The sequence below is a fragment of the Lynx canadensis genome, chromosome C1 (assembly GCF_007474595.2).
Source record: "Lynx canadensis isolate LIC74 chromosome C1, mLynCan4.pri.v2, whole genome shotgun sequence".
NCBI lineage: Eukaryota > Metazoa > Chordata > Mammalia > Carnivora > Felidae > Lynx > Lynx canadensis.
Window position 1 is genome coordinate 158,060,907 of NC_044310.1, and position 23,567 is coordinate 158,084,473.

At 35.7% G+C, this 23,567-nt stretch overlaps 1 protein-coding gene and 1 pseudogene across 2 annotated transcripts in view; both read right to left on the reverse strand.

Annotated features, from left to right (window-relative positions):
• FASTKD1 (FAST kinase domains 1) overlaps nt 1–23,567 on the reverse strand; it is a 47,884-nt gene that overhangs the window by 23,555 nt on the left and 762 nt on the right. For both annotated transcript variants that reach the window (XM_030325817.2, XM_030325818.1), the window contains exons 2-4: nt 21,678–22,197; nt 18,969–19,037; nt 2,719–2,844 (exon numbers count right to left, since the gene is read on the reverse strand). In XM_030325817.2, coding sequence (XP_030181677.1) covers nt 2,719–2,844; nt 18,969–19,037; nt 21,678–22,012 — 530 coding nt within the window. In that variant the 5' untranslated portion in view covers nt 22,013–22,197. The remainder of the gene's footprint in view (nt 1–2,718; nt 2,845–18,968; nt 19,038–21,677; nt 22,198–23,567) is intronic.
• Nucleotides 14,287–14,527, reverse strand: LOC115520972 (annotated as a pseudogene).

The window sequence follows — 23,567 nt, forward strand, 5'->3', positions numbered from 1 at the left end:
AAAATATTACAGGTTTTATACCACAAAATTTTTCCTTTACTTACGGGACTTGAACACACATCTAGTAATTAAATGCCTTTAGATTTAAAACAAAAAAAAAAAATACATCGAAATAATATCTTTTGTTGAGTGTGTATAATATCTCATTCTATAGATAACTGCCTTGAAGGAAAATATTTCAGTGAAATTCACTCAGAAATCACTTTGGACCAATTGCCTATGAATGCACCATTAAAAGTCTCATTTTATATTTTTGGAAGTAGACTTCGCTTTGTTGCCCCTTTCTCTGTATATCTGTATCTTACTAAAAAAAAAATCTTGGCAAAATGTTTCTTACTAATAAATTATTTCATATTTTTTAATGCCTCATGCTAGACAGATAGCAATATATGACAGTAAGTACTGAACTTCTGGCAGCATTTAATATTTCTTCACCAAAAAATACTTTTAAGGAACATAACTCTTCCAGTTATTAAGGAAGACATCAAAATTACAAAGGTGAAGTTCCTGCTTTCAAAACGCAGGTGTTACACAATACAAAAACTGAGCCTGAGTGGCTCAGTCAGTTAAGCATCCAAACTCTTGATCTCAGCTCAGGTCTTGATCTCAGGGTCATGAGTTCAAGCCCCACATTGGGCTCTATGCTGGGTGTGGAGCTGATTTAAAAAAAAAAAAATCAGAAAACTACAAATATAAAGCATCATAATGCACCCAAAATGAATAAGGAATGCAAAATGTAAAATACATATAACAAATGTTTGGGGATGATCATTAGAAAACATCTACAGAAAAGACATGAAAATGTAAATATAAAAATATCTCAATCATTAGGATAGGGAAATTATTTACATTTATTTTTGTTTCCAAATTTCTTCAACATTTTCAATAAAATATATTTTAAAAACCCAGTTGTGAGGCGCCTAGGTGGCTCAGTCCATTAAGCATCCGACTCTTGGTTTTGGTTCTAGTCATGATCTCACGGTTGGTGAGTTCAAGCCCCACATTGGGCTATGTGCTGACAGTGTGGAGCCGGTTTGGGATTCTCCCTCTCCCTCTCTTTCTGCCCTTCCCCCATTCACTCTCTCTGTCTCTCTCTCTCCAATATAAACAAACTTAAATAAAAATTTTTATATTAAATTAAAAAACTCAGTTGTACAATCTCTGGCTTCCCTACTCAAATGTTTAATGCTAACATTAATTAGTAACCTATCATTGCTATTTCACTTAACCATAAAACCCCCTGAAATGATTTTTTAAAACTGTATATTTATTTGTAATTGTAGTTTGGAGTAGGGAAATGTCCAAAGATTTGACTAGATTCTCAATGGAGTCTATAGGAATTTTCTACACTTAAAAAAATTTACACTGATTTTAATTGTCTCGGCTTTTACAAGTTACTTTGGTGTATGGGTGTGAAAACAGAGACAGCATAAAATATACCACTGTAATGGTGCAAAATATACCACCATTATTTTAATGTTTATTTTTGAGAGAGAGAGAGAGAGACAGCACAAGCAGAGGAGAGGCAGAGAGAGGGAGACACAGAATCCAAAACAGGCTCCCGGCTCTGAGCTGTCAGCACAGAACCCAACGTGGGGCTCGAACCCACAAACGGTGAGATCATGAGCTGAGCCGAAGTTGGACACTTAACCAACTGAACCAGCCAGGTGCCCCTACCATTTTAAACATTTTTAATCATACCATTCAGTGATAATAAATATTTTCACATTGTTATGCAACTATTACCACCACCTACCTATAGGACTTTTTCATCTTCTCAAACTAAAACTCCTTGGCCATTTGAACAGTAACTCTCAATTCTTCACCCCCGCCAGCCTTTAGCAAAAACCATTCTACTTTCTATTTTTATGAATTTGACTACTTTAGGAGTTCATATAAGTGGAATCATAATATTTGTCCTCTTGTGTCTGGCTTATTTCACTCAGTATAATGTCATCCATGTTGTAGCATGTGTCAGAATTTCACCTAAATAATAATTTCACCTAAATAATATCCCATTGTAGGTATATACCACATTTTGACTGTCCATTCATCAATCAAATGGACATTTAGGTTATTTCTACCTTTTGACTATTCGAACTAATGCTGCTATGGACACTGATGTATGCTATAGACTGAACTGTGTCCTCTCCCAAGCTCCATATATTAAAGTCCTAACCTCCAATGTAACTATATTTGGAGACAGGGTCTTTGGGAAGGTAATTAAGGTTAAATGAGATCATTGAGGGCAGGCAAACTTGTTAGCTTGCAAGTAAAGTAAAATCTCAAATCTTTCACAGATCTCAACAATACCATGTTACACTTTACATACTCATCTCTATTTCCCACAGCAACATTGCAAAGTAGATGCAAGGTAGTACTATTTTTTTTTTAATTTTTTAAATGTTTATTTATTTTTGAGAGAGAGACAGAGGGTGAGTCGGGGAGAGGCAGGCTGAAGCAGGCTCCAGGCTCCAAGCTGTCAGCACAGAGCTCAACACAGGGCTCGAACTCACAAACCACGAGATCGTGACCTGAGCCGAAGTCAGACACTTAGCTGACTAAGCCACCCAGGTGCCCCAGTAGTACTATTTTATAGATAAGGATACTAAAGTTTCAAGAGATTAAAGTCACATAGGTAAGAAGTGGCAATCTAAGTGTATATGCATCCAAAGCCCAGAACCTCTCCAACCACATATTTACCTAAAATAAATTTACCTTAAGTCCTCTATGGTTTCCAGTTTCCTGTGTACAATATCAGCTATTTTTCCCATTAATGGACTGAAATATAAATGTTGATTTGCTAGGCAAAAGGAAAATTTTGATAGCATATTAATATCAAACCTATGAAAAGAAATATACAAAGGAGATCATTACTATTTACTTTCACTTAAAACACGATACACAGTTATAAAATAAAAAGCAATCAAAAGTACTAATATACTACTAACACATTATGAATATAAAAGGAATGTTTCTAAAATGTTGATTATTTATTATTATAAAAGTAACAATTAAAAAGTCAGATACCTTTGGAATATTTTTAAAAGGGAAAAATCACAAAATTATTTGAATCACTTAATTTTTTGAGGTGACAGAACAATTTCAACACAAGGCTGAACAGTAACAAAACAACCACTGCTACAACCATGCTGTAAAAAACTCCAGAATTTTTCTATAGGAAAAATAATCCTATTTCTTCAACAAGTGAATGGCAAGACAAAAGAGAGGAAAGAAGAGTTGTTACAGATTTTAAGACTCTTGGGAAAAAAAAAAAAACAAGACTCTGACTTCACTAAGACAAGCAGAAGAAAGTCCACAGCAGCACAATATGTAAGAGTAAAAAACTGCAAACAATCTAAATATTTATCAAAAGTACAACAGATAAATTGTACATATTCATAAAATACTACACAGCAATAAAAAAAGAACAAATGACTGAATCATGCAACATCATGAGGGACTCTTTAAAGCATATTAAGCAAACTGAACTAGACATAAGAGAATATACTATAGGCTTCCATTCCTATAAAAACAAAACTAATTTATGGTATTAAAAGTCAAGACAGGGACGCCTGGGTGGCTCAGCGAGTTGGGCGTCCAACTCTTTTGGGTCAGGTCATGATCTTGGTTTGTTAGATCAATCTCTACATTGGGCTCTGCACTGACATCAGAGCCTGCTTGGGATTCTCTCTCTCCCTCTCTCTGCCTTTCTCTCTCTCTCTCTCTCAAAATAAATAAATATTTAAAATAATAAATAAAAGTCAACATAACAGTTATCCTCATGGTAGGGGGATGTGCCTGGAGAAAACATGAAGGGAACTTCTGGGCAACTAGTGATGTTCTATTTATGATCTTGGTGATATTACACAGAAGTGATCAGTATGTGAAAATTCATCAAGCTGTACACTTCTGATTATTGTAATATGATGATATTCTTCAATCTAATGCTTACTCACAAAATGAGAGAGAGAGAGAGACACTTGAGACAAAGCAACCAAATATAATGTGTGAATCTGGTTTGGATACTGACTTAAACAAATTGTCTATAAAAAGACCTTTATAGAGCAATCAAGCAAATCTGAACACAGACCAGGTATTAGGTGATATTAAGGAATTATTATTTATTTTTCATAGTGATGATGCTATTGTGATTATATGTATTTTTATTAATGATTATACCTAGATTTCAATTTTTTTACTCTTATTTTTCACTTTTTTTTTTTATTAAGTAGGCTTCATGCCCAGCATGAAGCCCAACATAAGGCTTAAACTCACAACCCTGAGATCAAGACCTGAGCTGAGATCAAGAGTTGGACATTTAACCAACTAAGCCACTCAGGTGCCCAGCGATTATATATATTTTTAAAAAGAGTTCATCTCTCAGAAATACATACTAAAGTATTTACAGATGAAATGATACAATTTAAACTATTCTGAGGGGTAGGGAGAAAATGGGAGGTGACCTAGATAAAACAAGACTGCTTTATGTTGGTAGTTGTTGAAGCTGGATGATGGGTACATGGGAGTTCATTATACTAATGTCTCTAGTTTTATAAATGTTTAACATCTTCCACAATAGATTTATAAATTTGAATTTCAAATACATGCTGTTTACCCTTGGTATGATCCATCATATAGTGCTAATCCATAACAATACATCCTATTTGAATCATTATGAATTATATTTATATAACATTTATAAATATTTTAGCAAAATCATTAACAACTAATGTAACAAAAAATTAACATCATAGGCTACAGACTATAAAAAGTCATAAGTTAATATGTATTTTATGACACTATTAAAAATTCTATATGTGGAATACAAATTAGTTTTAAAACTTTTCATATATTATCATGCAAGAATAAAAGTATTGCTAAATATAAAAACATATAGGATAAAATCTTCTAAGCTATTTTGAAATAAAAAAAAATTTAAGCCTAATTGACTTGGAAGTACAATCGTACATTTGTAATTTAACTGTTTAATAGAAAAACAAAAAGAAAATATTTTACAAGTGATTTGTTCAAGCTGCATAATACACATTACAATGTTGCTTTAAAGAAAAATAAAAAAGTTTTGAGTTATTGTCAATAATGACCAAATTTAACCCTAAACATCCAGTAGTTTATACTGCTCATAATAGAAATAATATTATTTTCCTTATTCTCAATAAAAGATATTACAGATAAAGAGAATGCAAAAATGGAGGATGAGAAGACAATGAGTTTAGGTCATGAGATTTACTAAGAGCACAATGCTGTAAATGAATGTAGAGTTTCTCGACCCAAAGAGCTGTTCGATCCTGTTTAACCTAATCCAGCCCATATAACAAAGGCCCACTAGAGCTTATCCATACATAACCACAATTGAAAGAATTTATCATGGTTTATGTTTTAAGAAGCAATATGCTAAAGGGCATGAGATGGGATAATAATTAATAACCAGTGAAAAGCCTGCTCCACTGTCTACTGTCTATTGTTTCTTCTGTGTTTTAGTCAATTCTTTCCTTTCTGCTGTAGGTTTCTAATTGGTTTAGGAGAGTTGTTCTCCTAAGAGTTTTTTGGTTTTGTTTTGTTTTTTACTTTTTTTTTTTTTTTTAATTTTTTTTTCAACGTTTATTTATTTTTGGGACAGAGAGAGACAGAGCATGAACGGGGGAGGGGCAGAGAGAGAGGGAGACACAGAATCGGAAACAGGCTCCAGGCTCTGAGCCATCAGCCCAGAGCCTGACGCGGGGCTCGAACTCACGGACCGCGAGATCGTGACCTGGCTGAAGTCGGACGCTTAACCGACTGCGCCACCCAGGTGCCCCTGTTTTTTACTTTTTAATCTCCATTACCTATTTCAGCCATCCCCCCACTCACCTCCCTTCTGGTAAGCACCTGTTTGTTTCCCTGGTTAACAGTCTGTTTCTTGGTTTGTCTCTTTTTTTTTCCTTTGCTCATTTGTTTTGTTTCTTAAATTCCTTATACAAGATAGATCATATTATATTTGTCTTTCTCTGACTGACTTATTTCACTTAGCATTATACTCTCTAGCTCCATCAATGCTGTGGCAAATGGTAAGATTTCATTATTTTTTGTGATTGAATAATATTCCATTGTATATATACACACACCACATCTTTTTTACCATTCATCTATTGATGGACCCTTGGGCTGCTTCCATAGTTTGGCTATTGTAAATAATGCTGCTATAAACATTCAGGTGCGTGTATGCCTTTGAATTAGTGTTTTTGTATTTTGGGGTAAATACCCAGTACTGCAATTACTGGATCAAAGGGCCATTCTATGTTTTTATTTTTTGAGGAACCTCCATACTGTTTTCCACAGTGGCTACATAAGTTTACATTCCTACCAATAGTGCAACAGGATTCCCTTTTCTCCACATCTTCAGCGACACCTGTTGTTTCTTGTGTAGTTGATTTTAGCCAGTCTGACACATGTGAGGTGTTATCTCATTGTAGTTTTGATTTGCATTTCCCTGATGACTGATGTCAAGCATCGTTTCATGTGTCTGTTGACCATCTGGATGTCTTCTTTGTAGAAATATCTGTTCATGTCCTTTGCCCATTTTTTAATTACATTATTTGTTCTCTGGGTGTTGAGTTGTATCAGTTCTTTATATATTTTGGATACTAACCCTTTATTGGATATGTCATTTGCAAAAATCTTCTCCAATTCAGTAGGTTGCCTTTTAGTTTTGTTGTTTCCTTTGCTATGAAGAAAAATGTTTGTTTTTATGTAGTCCCAATAGTTTATTTTTGGTTTTATTTCCCTTGTCTTAGGAGATGTATCTAGAAAAATGTTGCTATGGCCAACGTCAGAGAAATTACTGCTTGTGCTCTCTTCAAGGATTTGTATGGCTTCAGGCCTCACATTTAGCTTTTTAATGCATTGCATTTAGTTTGGTTTATGGGGAGAGAAAGTAAGCCAATTTCATTCTTTTGCATATGGCTGTCCAATTTTCCCAACGTCATTTGTTGAAGAGATTATCTGTTTCCCATTGTATATTCATTCCTCCTTTGTTGAAGATTAATTGACCATATAATTGTGAATTTATTTCTGGATTTTCTGTTCTATTGCATTTATCTATGTGTGTAGTTTCATGCCAGTACCATACTGTTTTAATTACTACTGCTTTGTAATATAACTTGAAATCTGGAATTGTGATACCTCCAGTTTTGTTTTGTAGTTCCATACAAACTTTAGGATTGTTTGTTCTAGTTCTATGAAAAATGCTATTGGTACTTAATAGGGATTGCATTAAATCTGTAGATTGCTTTGGGTAGTATAGACACTTTAACAATATTTGTTCTTCTTACCCATGAGCATGAAATGTCTTTCCATTTCTTTGCATCATTTTGAATTTCTTTCACCAATGTTTTATAATTTCCAGAGTAAAGTCTTTCACCTCTTTGGTTAAGTCTATTCTGAGATATTTTATTGGCTTGGGTGCAACTGTAAATAGTTTTCTTAATTTACAATTAAGATTGTTTTCTTAATTTCACTAACGGCTGCTTCATAATTAGTGTATAGAAATGCAACAGATTTCTGCACATGATTTTGTATCCTGCGACTTTACTGAATTCATTTATCGGTTCTGGTAGTTTTGTGGTGGAGTATTTAGGATTTTCTATGTCCAGTATCATGTCATCTGCAAATATTGAGAGTTTTACTCCTTCCTTACAATTTGAATGCCTTTTATTTCTTTATGTTGTCTAATTGCTATGGCTAGAACTTCCAGTACTATGTTAAATAAAAGTGGTGAGAGTGGACATTCTTGTCTTGTTCCTGACCTTAGAGGAAAAGCTCTCAGTTTTTCACCACTAAGTATGATGTTGGCTGTGAGTTATTCATATAAGGTCTTCATTATGTAGAGCTATGTTCCCTCTAGACCTAATTTGCAGAGGGTTTTTATCATGGACGGATGTTGTACTGTCAAATGCTTTTTCTGCATCTAATGAAATGATCATATGGTTTTTATCCTTTCTTTTATTGATGTGAAGTATGACATTATTTTTAAAATATTAAACCACCTTTGTATCCCATGGATAAATCCCAGTTGATTGTGATATATAATTTTTTTAATGTATTGTTGAATTCAGTTTGCTAATATTTCACTGAGGATTTTTGCATCTGTATTCATGAGACATATGGGCCTGTAGTTCGCTTTTTTTGCAGTGTCTTTATCTGGTTTTGGTATAGGGTGACACTGGTCTCACAGAATAAATTTGGAAGTTTTCCTTCTATTCTCTGGAGTAGTTTGAGAATAGATAATAACTCTTCTTTAAATGTTTGGTAGAATTCGCCTATGAAGCCATCCAGTCATGGACTTTTGATTTGGGGGAGTTGTTGATTACTGATTCACATTGCTGGTAACTGGTCTGTTCAAATTTTCTATTTCCTCCTGCTTTAGCTTTGGTAGCTTATATGTTTTTAAGAGTTTATCCATTTCTTCCAGGTTATCCAATTTGTTGGCATATAGGTTTTCATAATATTCTGTTACAATTGTTTGTGGGGTTTTTTTTGTTGTTGTTGTTTATTTATTTTGACAGACAGTGCATATGAGAGCAGGCGAGAGGGAAAGAGAATCCCAAGTAGGCTCCAGACCTCCAGCACAGAGCTCAGCGTGGGGCTTGAACCCACAAACTGTGAGATCATGACCTGAGCCCAAACCAAGAGTTGGATGCTTAGCGAACCAAGCCACCCAGGCAACCCTCTGTTACAAATTGTATTTCTGTGGGTGTTGGTTGTTATTTCTTCTCTTTCATTAGTAATTTTATTTGGGTTCTCTCTCTCTCTTTCACTGTCTCTTTTTTTTTTCTTTTTTTTATGAGTCTCACTAGAGGTTTACCATTGCTGAGCTTTTCAAAGAATCAGCTCCTGCTTTTATTGATATGTTCTATTGTTTGTTTTATTTGTTTTAGTTTCTGTATCATTTATTTCTGCTCTAAACTGTATTATCTCCTTCCTTTTGCTCAGTTGGGGTTTTGTTTGGTTTCTTTGGGTTTTTCTAGCTCCTTTAGGTGTAAAGTGAGGTTGTTTATTTAAGACTTTTCTTGCTTCTTGAGGCCTGTATTACTATAAACTTCCCTCTTAGAACCACCTTGCTGCATCCCCAAGACTTTAGTAACTTGGTTTTTTCATTTACATTTGTTTCCATGTAATTTTTGACTTCTCATTTGGTTTCAGAGTTGACCCATTCATTGTTAGTGTCATGTTATTTAACCTCCATATATTTGTGTTGTGTTCCATGGCTTTTATTTTTTATCAAGGTATAACTGACATACATACAACATTATATTAGTTTCAGGTATACAATATGATGAATTATTTATATACACTGTAAAATGAGTACCCCAATAAGTCTAATTTCCTCCTGCCACCATATAAAGTTACATAATATGTAATATAATATTGTTGACTATGGTCACCATGCTGTACATCACAACCCCATGACTTACTTATTTTGTGACTGGAAGTTTGTAACTCTTGCCCATCTTCTCCCATTTTGCCCACCCTCCAACTCTCCTCCCCTCTGGCAACCACCAATCTATTGTCTGCACTTATAAGTTTTGTTTTGTCTGCTCATCTGTTTTTAGATTCCCATATATAAATGAAATTATATGACATTTGTCTTTCTCTGGCTTATTTCAGTTGGCCTAATATCCACAAGGTCCATCCATGTGCTTACAAATGACAAGATTTCATTCTTTTTTATGGCTGAGTAATATTCCATTGTATATATATACACTACATTTTCTTTATCCATTCATCCATTAGTGGACCCTGTGGTTATTTCCATATCTTGAATATTGTAAATAATGCTGCAATGAACATAAGGGTGCATATATCTTTGATTAGTGTTTTTATTTTCTTTGGATAAATACCCAGAAGTGGATTTATTGGATCATATGGTGGCTCTATTTTTAGTTTTTATAGAATATCCATAATGTTTTCCATGGTGGCTGTACTGATTTACATTCCCACCAATAGTGTAAGAGGGTTCCCTTTGCCCCACATCCTCGCCAAGACTTGTTACTTTTTTGTCTTTTTGATAATGGCCGTTTTGACAGGTGTGATATACTTCGTAGTGCTTTTGATTTGCATTTCCAATGATTACTGATGCTGAGCACAGTTTCATATGCCCATTGGCCATCTGTATGTCTTCTTCGGAAAAAGATCTATTCAGCTCCTTGCCCATATTTTAATCAGATTTGTGTTGTGTTGTTGATGTTATTTAATTGTAGTTCTTTCTATATTTTGGATATTAACCCTTATTCAGCTGTATGATTCGCAAATATCTTCTCCCATTCAGTAGGTTGTCTTTTCATTTTGTTGATGATTTTCTTCACTGTGCAAAAGCTTTTTAACGTTGTCTCCTTGGTTATTTTTCTTTTATTGCCATTGCCCTTGGAATGAGATCCAAAAAAAATATCACTAAGAGCAATTTCAAGGAGCTTACTGCCTATGTTTTCTTCCAAGAGTTTTATGCCATTTGGTCTTGTAGTCAAGTGTAGTCAAGCTCCATTTTGAGCTTATTTTTGTGTATGGTGTAAGATAGTGGTCCAGTTTCATTCTTTTGTATGTGGCTGTTCAGTTTTCCCAGCACCATTTATTGAAGAGACTGTCCTTTCCCCATTGTATATTCTTGTTGTAAGTTAATTGACCATATGTGCACAGGTTTATTTCTGGGCTCTCTATTCTGTTCCATTGATCTGTCTGTTTTCATGCCAATAACATACTGTTTTGATTACTACAGGTTTCTAATATGATTTGAAATCAGGGTGCATGATGCCTCCTCTTTTTGTTCTCAAGACTGTTTTGGCTGGTAGGGATCTTTTGTGATTCCATACAAATTTTAGGATTGTTTGTTCTATTTCTGTGAAAAATCCCATTGGAATTTTGATAGGGTTGCGTTGACTCTATATGTTGTTTTGTGTAATATAGACATTTTGACAATATAATTTTTTCCAATCTATGACCATGGAATTATCTTTCAATTTATTGGTGTCTTCTTTGATTTCTTTCACCAATGTCTTAGTTTTCAGTGTACAAGTCTTTCACATCATTGTTTACATTTATTCCTAGGTATTTAATTCCTTTTGAAGCAAATATAAATGGGACTGTCCTCTAAATTTTTGTTTTCTAATTGTATGCTGTTAGTGTACAAAAGTGCAACAGATATTTTATATGTTGATTTTGTATCCTATAACTTTACTGAATTTATTAGTTGTCACAGGTTTTTGGTGTTGTCTTTGGGGTTTTCTTTATACAAAATCATGTCATCTGCAAATGGTGACAGCTTTACTTCTTTCTTTCCAATTTGGACGCCTTTTCTTTTTCTTGCCTAATTGCTCTGACTCGGACTTCCAATACTATACTGAATAAAAGTGCTAAGAGTGGGCATGATCTTAGGGGGAAATTTTTCAGCTATCATTGAGTATGATCTTAGCTGTGGGCATGTCATTTATGGCCTTTATTATGATGAGGGACATTCCCTCTATACCTTCTTTGTTGAGTTTTTTTTTTTTTTAATCATAAATCAATGTTGAATTTTGTCAAATGCTCTTCCTGCATCTATTGAGATGATCATATAATTTTTTATCCTCCATTTTGTTAATGCAGCATATCACATTGATTTGCAGATGTTGAACCATCTTTGCATCCTTGGAATAAATCCCACTTGACCATGGCATATGACTTTTTTAATGTATTGTTGATTTTGGTTTGCTAATATTTTGTTGAGGATTTTTACATCTATGTTCATTTATGTTCATACTGACTTATAATTTTCTTCTTTTATGGTGCCCTTGTCTGATTTTGGTATCAGAGCAATGGTGGCCTTGTAAAATGAGTTTGGAAGTGTTCCCTCCTCTTCAATTTTTTGAGAGAGTTTGAGAAGAATAGGTATTAAATCTTCTTTGAATGTTTGCTAGAATTCACCACTAAAGCTGTCTGGTCCTGGACTTTTAATTGTTGGGAGTTTTTTGATTACTGACTCAATCTCCTTGCTAGTAATTGGTCTATTTAGATTTTCTATTACTTCATGATTTAGTATTATACGATTATTTCTAGAAATTTATCCATTTCTTCTAATTGTCCAATTTGTTGGTATACAGTTATCATAGTCCCTTATTAGCCTTTGCATTATTTTAATATCAGTTTTAATGTTCCTTCTTTCATCTGATTCCATTATTTAAGACTTCTTTTTTTCTTAGTAAATCTAGCTAAAGGTTTATCAACTTTATCTTTTCAAAAAACCAGCTCTTAGTTTTATTGGTCTTTTCTATTGTCTCTTTAGTCTCTATTGCGTTTATTTCTTCTGACTTTTGCTATTGCCTTCCTTCTACTAGCTTTGGGCTTCATTTGTTCCTTGTTTTCTAGTTCCTTTAAGTATAAAGTTAGATTATTTATTTGAGATTTTACTTGTTTCCTTTCTAATAGATGCAAATATATTTATTCATTCTATTTTTATAAATGTTTGTTTTCGTTTATTTTTTTTTAATTTTTTTCAACGTTTTTATTTATTTTTGGGACAGAGAGAGACAGAGCATGAACGGGGGAGGGGCAGAGAGAGAGGGAGACACAGAATCGGAAACAGGCTCCAGGCTCCGAGCCATCCGCCCAGAGCCTGACGCGGGGCTCGAACTCACGGACCGCGAGATCGTGACCTGGCTGAAGTCGGACGCTTAACCGACTGCGCCACCCAGGCGCCCCTGTTTTCGTTTATTTTTGAGAGAAAGACAGGCAGAGAGAGGGAGACAGATAATCCCCAGCAGGCTCATCAGTGCAGAGCCTTATGTGGGGCTTGAACTCACAAACTGTGAGATCATGACCTGAGCCGAAAACCAGAGTCAGACACTTAACGGACTGAGCCACACAGGCAGCCAGGCACTTGTTTCTTGAAGTAGGTCTGTAGTATTATGAACTTCCTTGTTAAAACTGCTTTTGCTACATCCCACAGATTTTGGAAAGCTGTATTTTAATTTTCATTTATCTCAAGGTTATTTTTTTCATTTTTTAATTCATCAATTGGTTGTCTGGTGGCATGTTGTCAAATCTCCACATATTTGTAATTTTTCCAGTTTTTTGTGATTGATTTCCAATGTCATACCATTGTGGTCTGAAAAGATGCTTGATAGGGCTTCAATCTTCCAAAATTTATTGAGACTTGTTTTGTGGCTAAACATATTATCTGTTCTGGAGAATGTTCCACATACACTTAAGAATGTATATTCTGCTGGTTTTTGGTAAAATGTTTTGTATATATCTAAATCCATCTGGTCTAATGTATTTTAAGGCTAATGTTTCCTTATTATTTGTCTGGATGATCTATTCCTTGACATAAGAGTGATATTAAAGGCCCTTACTATCATTGTCTTATTGTCAATTTCTCTCTGTAGGTCTGTTAATATTGCTTTATACTTTTAGATGCATCTATATTGGGTGCATAAATATTTACAAATGTTGTCTCTTCCTGCTAGATTGACCCTTTTATCATTATGTAATACCCACCTTTTTCTTTTATCACAATCTGGTTTAAGTCTATTTTGTCTGATATAAGTATAGCTACCCCAGCTTACTTTTGGTTTCCATTCACATAAAACATCTTTTTCCATCTCTTCACTTTCAACCTGTGTGTCATTACATCTAAGGTGAGTCTCTTATAGGCAGCATATAGATGGGTCTTGCTTTTTATCCATTCAGTCACTCCCTATCTTTTGATTGAAGAATTTAGTCCATTTGGGGGGAGGGGTTGCCCTTTTCATCAAACATTTATTAAATGAATAACTGCACACAGCCTGAGCTGTGTATGGGCTGTTAAAGGCTTGAATGCCTAGCTAAAGCCAGAAAAACTGTTGCCCCTTTTTCATGTTCACAGAGTAGCTACTGTTCATAGTTTGGCCAGTCCTATGGTCTGCAAAAGGGGTAAGCATCCCAGAACAAGATTCTGCTGAACTGGAATGGAGCCAGGGTAAGTGTACTGAGCCAACCCCTCAAGGCAGTGATCTTACAACCCATTCTTCCTGGTATCCAAACTCTTATGAAGACAGATGGGGAATAGGAAGTCTCTCTTCTGGCTAGGATGAGGCATATAGATGATAGAAAAGAAATCCAGGTCAGGTCATGATCTCATAGTTCGTGACTTGAAGCCCCACAGCATAGAGCCTGCTTCAGATCCTCTGGCCCCCTCTCACTGCCCCTCCTCTGCTCATGCTTTCTCTCTCAAAAATAAACAAACATTTAAAAGAAGAAGGAGGAGGAGAAGAAAAGAAAACCAGAGAGAGGCTGATGAAGGGAGACAGGAATTGCTACTTATTGACTTAGTTGTGGGTTCTGCAGTAGAGCCCCTTTGGGTTTTAAGAGCCTTTTTCTGCCTCCTTTCTTCTTCCTGCAACTTCTCCTGCTGTCTAAGCTGCCATGACTGTAATCCAGCATCCATTTTCTGTGATAGCAGTGCAACTCATCTTGCAAACATCTCCCTTTGGGCTTTTCTTCAAAGCTGGCCTTTCATTGGAGGTACAGGGCGGCCATCTGTGTAAGATCAGTCTGGGAACTCTGTAAAGGGTCTGTAGCCAGAGGGGTTGGTAGCCAGGCCCTGCCTGGGTGGAGAAAAACAGTTCCATGAGTATTCAACCGAGCTTCTGGTTCCCCAGTTCCCCCCAGACCAGCACTCACTGGAGTCACCACTGGCCGCCCACCTAACCCACCACACTGCTGTGCAGCCTCCACACACCTAAAGCAGCCATGCTGAGGCAAGAGAGCTAGAAGTGGGTGTCAGTCCATTTATGTTTAAAGTGGTTATAGATGGTATATACTCATTGTCATTTTGTTAACTGTATTCTGGTTGTTTTGTAGTTCTTCTCTGCTCCTTTTTCCTCTTGCTCTCTTCCCTTGTAGTTTGATGCCTTCCTTTAGTGTTTAGATTCCATTCTCATGATCTTTTGTATATCTATCATAGGTTTTTGCTTTGTGTTTTCCTGAGGCTTACATATATTAGCTTATGCACATCCCAGTTTATTTTAAGTTGATAGCAAGTTACGTTTGAATGCATTCTAAAACTGTATTTTCCCCTTCCCACAGTTTATGTTTTTGATGCCACATTTTACATCTTTTAATTTTGTATATCCTTTAACTAATTGTTGTAGTTATACTTATTTTTACTACTTTTGCCTTTTAACCTTCATACTAAAATAAGTGATTAGTCCACTACCCCTAATATATACTTACCTTTACCAGAAAGACTTTTACTTTCATATGTTTTCTTGTTACCAGTTGGCCTTTCTTTTTGGCTTAAAGAAGTCCCTTTAACGTGTCTTATAAGCCCAGTTTAGTAGTGATGAACTTGTCCAGTTTTTGCTTGACTGGAAAACTTTTTCTCTCCTTCAATTCTGAAGGATAATCTTGTCAAGTAGAGTATTCTTGGTTGGAAGTTTTTTGCTTTCAGCACTCCCTTCTGGCCTGCAAAGTTTCTGCTGAAAAACTTGATTAAAGTCTGGGGGCCAGAGGGTCCCTTATACATAACAAGTTGTTTTTCTCCTGCTGCTTTTAAGATTCTCTCTTTAACCTTTGACATAATTATAACGTGTCTTGGTGTGACTCTCTTTGAGTTCATCTCATTCAGAACTCTCTGGGCTTCCTAGATCTGAATGTCTGTTTCTTTCCCCAGATAAGTGAAGCTTTCAGCCATAATTTCTTCAGATAGGTTTTCTATCCCTTTCTCCCTTATCTTCTCCTAACAGGACACCTATTATGTGAACATTGTTCCACTTGATGTTGTCCCATAGGCCCCTCAAATTATCTTTTTTTTTTTCTTTTCTTACTGCTCTGTTTCAGTGAGTTCTATTGCCCTGGTCCAAGTCACTAATCTTTTCTTCTGCTTCATCTACTCTGCTGTTGAATTCCTGTAGTATATCTTTCAGTTATTATATTCTTCAGTTCCATGTACATTCTTATATTCTCCATCTCTTGGCTGAAGTTCTGTGTTCATCCATTCTTCTCCTGAGATCAGTGAGCATCTTTATGACCATTGCTTTGAAGTCTCTATCAGGTAAGTTACTTATCCCTGTTTCTTGTGTGTGGTTTTTTTAAAACGTTTATTTATTTTTGAGACAGAGAGACAGAGACAGAGTACAAGCAGGGGAGAAGCAGAGACAGAGTGAGACACAGAATCCAAAGCAGGCTCCAGGCTCCAAGCTGTCAGTACAGAGCCCGATGCAGGGCATGAACTCATGAACCAAACTGTGAGATCATGACCTGAGCCAAAGTCGGGTACTTAACCGACTTAGCCACCCAGGCACGACCTTATCTCTGTTTCATTAAGGTTTTTTCAGGAGTTTTATCTTCTTCTCTCATTTGGAACATATTTTTTGTTTCCTAATATTTCCTTAACTTTCAGTGCTTGTTCCTATGTATTAGGCAAAAGAGCTATCTCTTCAGTCTTGAAGGAGCGGTCACAGGAAGACTGGGGTATTTCAGTCTGCTATCTGTAAATTGCTCTGGGGGTTTTAGCTTGCCAAGAACTCTGTAATTATTTCAGTTCCATGGGTCCCAGAAACGCAAACACCCCTGGCCACAAGAGGCAGGTGTTCAAAGCACTCCCTCTATGGACTGCACACACCTGTCAGCTTTGCTGGGGCCAAGGAAGAGCACCAGGCCAAGGCAATGCTGCCTGCCTACCAATTTTAGCACTGTGGGTTTGTGGGGAGCAAAGGTCAGGGCAAGCTGGCCCAACAGGTTTGGTGGGGCAGAGCCACAGAAGAACACAGATGCAGAGCAAACAACTTTCACAAGGCTGAAGGAAAGTGCTAAAATGGCACCAGCTAGTGCTGGTGCTAGCAAGATAGACTGCAAAAATGGTGTGCACCAGTGCCTTTAGCCAGAGAGAGAGCTCCAATAGACCCCTGTCCGTCTGGCAGGCACTTTAAGCTTACCCAGTGAATCTCCTTCACATATGGCCTAGGCACTTCCAACCTGCCATTTTTGTGCTGGGTCCCAGTACAAGTAAGTCTGCGTGTGAGCACTTTTAAGGGTGAGTTCCAGTTTCCTATAACCCTTGGGTCTCCTTGATGTAAGCCCCATTGGTTTTCAAAGACAGACATCTGGGAGCTCATCTCTCTGGTACAGGTCCCAAGAACTGGGGTTCCTGATGTGGGGCTCAAACCCCTCACTCCTCAGGAATATGCTCCATATTTGTTAGATCCCTCCCTTTTGTGGGTCACTGAGTCAGGAGTGGGGTTCCTGGTGAAACCAATCTCTGCCTCTCCCACCGGTCTCAATGTGGCCCTGCCATCTTTGTTGTGGAGTTGTTCAGCTAGTCTCCAGGTCTTTTTCAGAGACAGACGTTCTATATGTAGTTGTAGATTTGGTGTGTCTTTGGTAGAGTGAGTAGGATATCTATGCCACCATCTTGAACCACCTCTCCGTTCTGTGGTTTTTAAATCCTCCTTTCTCTTTCCCACTTTGATTTTCCCTTTCTTCACTAAAATTTGTTTACTCCACTAATAAGATACCTAGGCTATGGTGATCCCTACATTAAAAAGTTCAAAATTTTCAGAAATAGCTAACAATTTTTCAAAATGAGGTCTGTTATTATCTCAACTCTTTTATAAATGGAGTTTCTCACATATTCTCATATAGCATAAATAGCATGGTTTTGTATAGAATAGACTTCACTGTACTCATAAGAAGAATGTCCTGAACAAATTTTACATTTTTCTAGATGACTGCTGATTATGGCAACATGCTACAAATAAAGCTCTGTATAGTAGAGGAAAGAGATCTGAATCAATCATAGTCACAGCAGTGAACTTGAAAGCATCTAAGTCACCTATGAGTGATGTTCATTGTCTCTCAATAAAGAAGTGATAGGCAAGTACCTACAAATGCTGCTAAACAATGTTAAATAGTTTTCCTTTCTACTAAACTGGTGTCTTCTTTTCTCTCCTTTTACGGCTCCTGAATTTCTAGGTTTTTATAGGCAGTCTATCACTCAGAGAATCTTTCCTTTCTTTTTTTCTTAAGTTTTTAAAATAAATTCTACCCCTAATATAGGCTCAAACTCACAATTCCAAGATCAAGAGTTGCATACCCTACCACTGAACCAGTCAGGGCTCCAAATCTTTTCTTTCTGAAGCAAAAATCTTCCAGAAAAGAAGATTCAAAAAGCCAAATAGCTGTTGCTCCACCTTACTTATATTTTGACTAATTATATATGTGGCAAAGCACACTGTTTCCGCTCTTAATTTAAAGAGCAAATATTGGTGCCTCAGTCAGTTAAGCGTCCAACTTCAGCTCAGGTCGTGATGTTGCAATTTGTGAGGTCGAGCCCTGCATCAGGCTCTGTGCTGGCAGCTTGGAGCCTGGAGCCTGCTTCAGATTCTACGTCTCTTTCTCTCTCTACCCTTCCCCTGCTCACTCTGTCTCTGTCTCCCAAAAATAAATAAACATTAAAAAAAATTTTTTAGGGGCGCCTGGGTGGTTCAGTCGGTTAAACGTCTGACTTCAGCTCAGGTCATGATCTCATGGTTCGTGGGTTCAAGTCCCATTTCCGGCTCTGTGCTGACAGCTGGGAGCTTGGAGCCTACTTCAGATTCTCTCTCTCTCTGCCTCTCCCCTACTTGCACTCTTTTCTCTCTCTCTCTCTCAAAAATAAATAAACATTAAAAATAAATAAACATAAAAAAATAAATTAAACATTTAAATAAACATTAAAATTTTTAATTTTTTTTAATAAATAAAGAGCAAATATTCAAGCTTTCTTTGTCTCTTAAGGAAAATACACATTCCTCATTCTTTTCCTTTACACAATCAAAATACCCTCAACTAATTTTTTTTTTTTTTTAGTGAAGGTTGATAAGTAGGCAGCAGCTCCCTATTCTTTCTCTACAAGATTTCACTCAGTTAACCTTGAATAGGATAACTGTGATCTTAGAAAATGAACCCAAAGTACTTGCCTTTCCAGTCTTCTCCATGCTTCTGTAACTAGAGCTTCAACCAGTAGGTCATGGGTCTCAGTAGCACACCTCAATAAAATCAAGAGAAAATAATTTTCCATACATAAACATTTTTAAAGTATTAAAAACAATCATGCAAGTTAACAATTATAATGCAAAAGTGAACCTCAAGTTATTATACTCTTACACAGTCTTTATTTCTGGTGCATTCCCATTTCAGTATTTTGATTTCTTGATACGGTATAATAAACATCTACATTTTATCCCATGCCTCTCTCATTCTTTTATCTGTTCAATGCCTTCCACTGAACAATGAGAACATTCAACAATACATATTATTTTAAAAGTACACATAACATATATTACTTTTCTCTGATTAGAAAAATATTTTTATAGGAGAGTTTTGTAAAATAAAGAAAAACTTGAATAGGGTACTAAAACTTATTTATAGGTCTGTACTCATAAACAGCCACCACCATTAATCTGTAGCATTTTTGCTCCATTTGTCTTTTCTACACACATACGGAATATACATATTCCTTTTACAGTTTTTTTTTTTATTTTGTTAAAAGATTTTATTTTTAAGTAATCTCTACATGCAATGTGAGGCTAAAACTCACAACCCCAAGATCAAGAGTCACATGCTCCACTGACTGAGCCAGCCAGGCACCTCACTTTTACACTTTTGTACCCTGCCCTTTTCAGCATTTGCCCATGACACTACATAGTGTTCAAAACAATTTTTAAACATTGTATATTATTCCATTAAATGAATATAGTATCATTTAAACATTCACCTACTATTAGAATTTTAGTTTTTCAATGTTATAAATACTGCTGGCGTGAATATCAACGCACAATAATCTTAAATATGTACCCCAGATTATTTTCTTTTTTTTTTTTTTGCATTTTATTTTATTTATTTATTTATTTATTTATTTATTTATTTACACCCAAGTTAGTTTGTATATAATGCAATAATGATTTCAGGAGTAGATTCCACTGATTCATTCCCTCTGTATAACACCCAGTGCTCATCCCAACAAGTGTCTTTCCTGATGCCCTTTACCCATTTAGCCCACCCCTGCACCCCCAACTCTTCCAGCGACCCTCAATTTGTTCTCTGTATTTAAGAGTCTCTTATGTTTTGTCCCTTCCTTGTTTTTATATTATATTTGCTTCCCTTCCCTTACATTCATCTGTTTTGTATATTAAATTCCACATGTGAATGAAGTCATACGGTATTCGTCTTTCTCTGACTAATTTTGCTTAGCTTAATACCCTCTAGTTCCATCCATGTAGTTGCAAATGGCAAGATTTCATTATTTTTGATTGCTGAGTAATACTCCATTGTATACATATTTACCACATCTTCTTTATCCATTCATATCCCAGATTATTTTCTTAGAGATAAACTTTAGAAGCAAAATTATTGGATCCAAGGTTATCTTTATAGTTCTTGATATACATTGTACCATCAGAACATATAAGAGTTCCTCCTCCAGTATAGCTTCATTAACCATGAATACTTTCTATATAACTAAACCACATACACTATATATTGTAGGTATAAAAATATCTTTTTAACCAATTTCAATATCTTTATAGCATTAAGCCTATATTAGTTTGTCTCCCCAAAATCAGAAACTTTCACGTTGAGTCATGAAGCAAAATTGAACTACATACTGCTTTTAAAACCTGAAAACAAAATTATATTTTACTCTTGAATCCTTTCAGAATTAAAATATGACTTAGGAGCAAAACACAGAAATATAGTTTTTAGGTAAATCATCACCAAGCAGCATTCCTCCATCTGCCTAACACACATGAGTCTTGTGAGGTGTTTAACACAATGTTTTGTGGTCTGGAAACTGCCCTCACTCAGAGATTTACAGTATACATTAACATATTAAAGCTTCTGAAGAGTCCTGCAATAAAGACTTGTTGAATTTTATTTTATTCATCGTTTTCCAAGCTGACATGACCACTGAGAAAGCAAAACAGGTATCTTGCCCATTATCATTACATACTCTCTTCATATACCTCAGAGAAAAAACTTTGCAACCACAGAAAGACCACCAAAAAAGGGAAGGCACTCTTCTTTTAGTCTAACACCACTCCCCCAAATAGGTAAAGCCCTAAGCCCCTTTCCTGTATAAACTGACTTCCTAATAAAAACAACTGTATCTCTGCTTTGTGCAATGCTGACATCTATAGTTACTGATAGTCCTCACAGGTTAGCCAATCAAGTGAGAAAACTTATTTTTCCATGAATGAGACTAAGAAACAGACTAATTGCAACTTCTGTGTGTGTGTGTGTGTGTGTGTGTGTGTGTGTGTTTCCTTTATATACCTGCTGAATATTTTACTTGGAAAATCCAGTTCTTTTGAAGGCTGGATTCCCTTGCAAATAATGTAAAATTTCTTTTCTTTCTTAATGTTTTCCCAGCTTTATTGAGCTATGACTAACAAGTAAAAATTGTATATATTTAGGTTGCACAACAGGATGTTTGATATACGTATATATTGTTAAATGATTACCACAAAGAATATCCTCTAAACATCTTAAAAATGTTCAATGATCAGGAATACTATTTATAGGGGAAAAAAAAAAACCACATTTTTTTCATTTTAAAGAGATTTTTAGAAAACTGATATATAATTATAAACTATAATCATTTCTATAAAAAGTAAAAGTACATTACTTACTGTTGTGTGAGGTACAACACATTCACCAGGGTATCATCATTCATGAATTCCGTTTGACTTGTAGCTAAATTATGAAGAGTAATAAACTGTGGATGGTCTCTGACACACTCAACATTTTTTAAAAAGCTGGTCTTCTGCTTTTGAAACTGCCAAAGTATATTAAATGCACATTCCACCTGCTTTTCTGAAAGTATGGCTTTGCTTTTTTGAATAAGATCAAAGATTTGCCCTTCATCTGTACACTTAATCATTTCGGTAATTAGTGGTTTACAACTGCAGGATCGAAATTGAAACGCTCTCCAGGAAAATGGACAAACAGCTCTTAGGCGAAGCATATTTACAAACAATAAGTCTTTTTTTAAAAAGGTATTTTTTCATTTATGTCACAAATTTTCTTAGGTAGGAAAACTATTTGCAACAAGTAGTCAGGTGTAATATCCTGGTAAAAAGGTAACTATTTCTCCTTCATGTATTTTGCTTCCATTATGATAACTCCAAATCCCATTCCAAAATGCAGCTTCTGTAAAAGGATTGGTTTGACATGGATTAATACCAAATTAGTTCCAAAATTTAAATTACAGTTACAAGCTCTTTCTGCATTAACTCTAGTTAAGACTTTGTTCCTAGTCTGAGGCAAACAGCAGGATTTGGTCCAAAATTAAGTGTCCGGGAAAAGGGGCTTCTTTCTGCACTCCATTTAAAAAATGTTTGTTAAATTTTACATATATATAGTTTTCAAATTTGACAACAGAAGCAGAAGGGAAAAAAAATCCTACACTCAGAACCATCTTTTTAAACCAAAAGATTCAGGGTGCCTGGGTGGCCCAGTTGGTTGAGTGGTCAACTTTGGCTTCAGGTCATGATCTCAGGGTTTGTGGGTTTGAGTCTCACACTGTCAGCGCAGAGCCTGCTTTAGATCCAGTCTCCCTCTCTCTCTGCCCCTTCACCCCTCTAAAAATAAATAAACATTTAAAAATAAATAAATAAATAAATAAATAAATGGCTCAAACTTTGGAATAAATATGTCACCTTCAATATTTTTACAAGGAACAGCCATTAATTCAGAGTTATAACATTTTATTTTATTTATTTATTTTAAATGTTTATTCATCTTTGAGAGAGAAAGAGTATGAGCAAGGGAGGGGCAATGTGGGCAGGGGAGCAGACAGAAGATCTGAATCTGAAGCCGGCTCTGCACTGACAACAGTGAGCCTGACGCAGGGCTAGAACTCACCATCCACGAGATGGTGACTTGAGCTGAAGTCTGACACTGAACTGACTGAGCCATCTAGGTGCACCCAGAACTACAAAAAAATTTTTTTTCATTTTTTGGAAGGATAGTCTCTGGTATATTTACTTTCAGGATAATTGCTCCTTTCCTCTAGAACCCTAAAAGAACTCAAAGGGTTTGGTCCCTACTGACCTCAGATCAGTTTGAACCAAAAAGCAAGATGATTAAAGCTCCAATCAAGAAAAAAGAAATCAAGTAATGTATCAAGACATGGTGAAGCAATATAAGAACCAAAGATAATTATGAAAAAGGATAATTTGTTTTAGAAATATACTGTAAATGTTTATATTTCTAATTGAGAAAGAACATTTAGAAAATCTGGGACTAAAATCATAGCATTTAACATTTCTGCAACATTTCATAAAGGACTTTTAAAATATATCATCCTATTAAATTTTCTCAATTAACCTGTCAGGTAGATATCATTTGCATTTTACAGATAAGGAAAGCTGTTTGCAAAAAGGTTAAAAATCTACTCTAACTTGTAAAGCTGAGACAATCACTCTGTTCTTTGAATTCTTTCAACTTGGAACACCTCCTTACGTCAACAAACAAATACTAAAAGATTGCCTCAGAGTCTTGTCTATGGCTATGCTGTC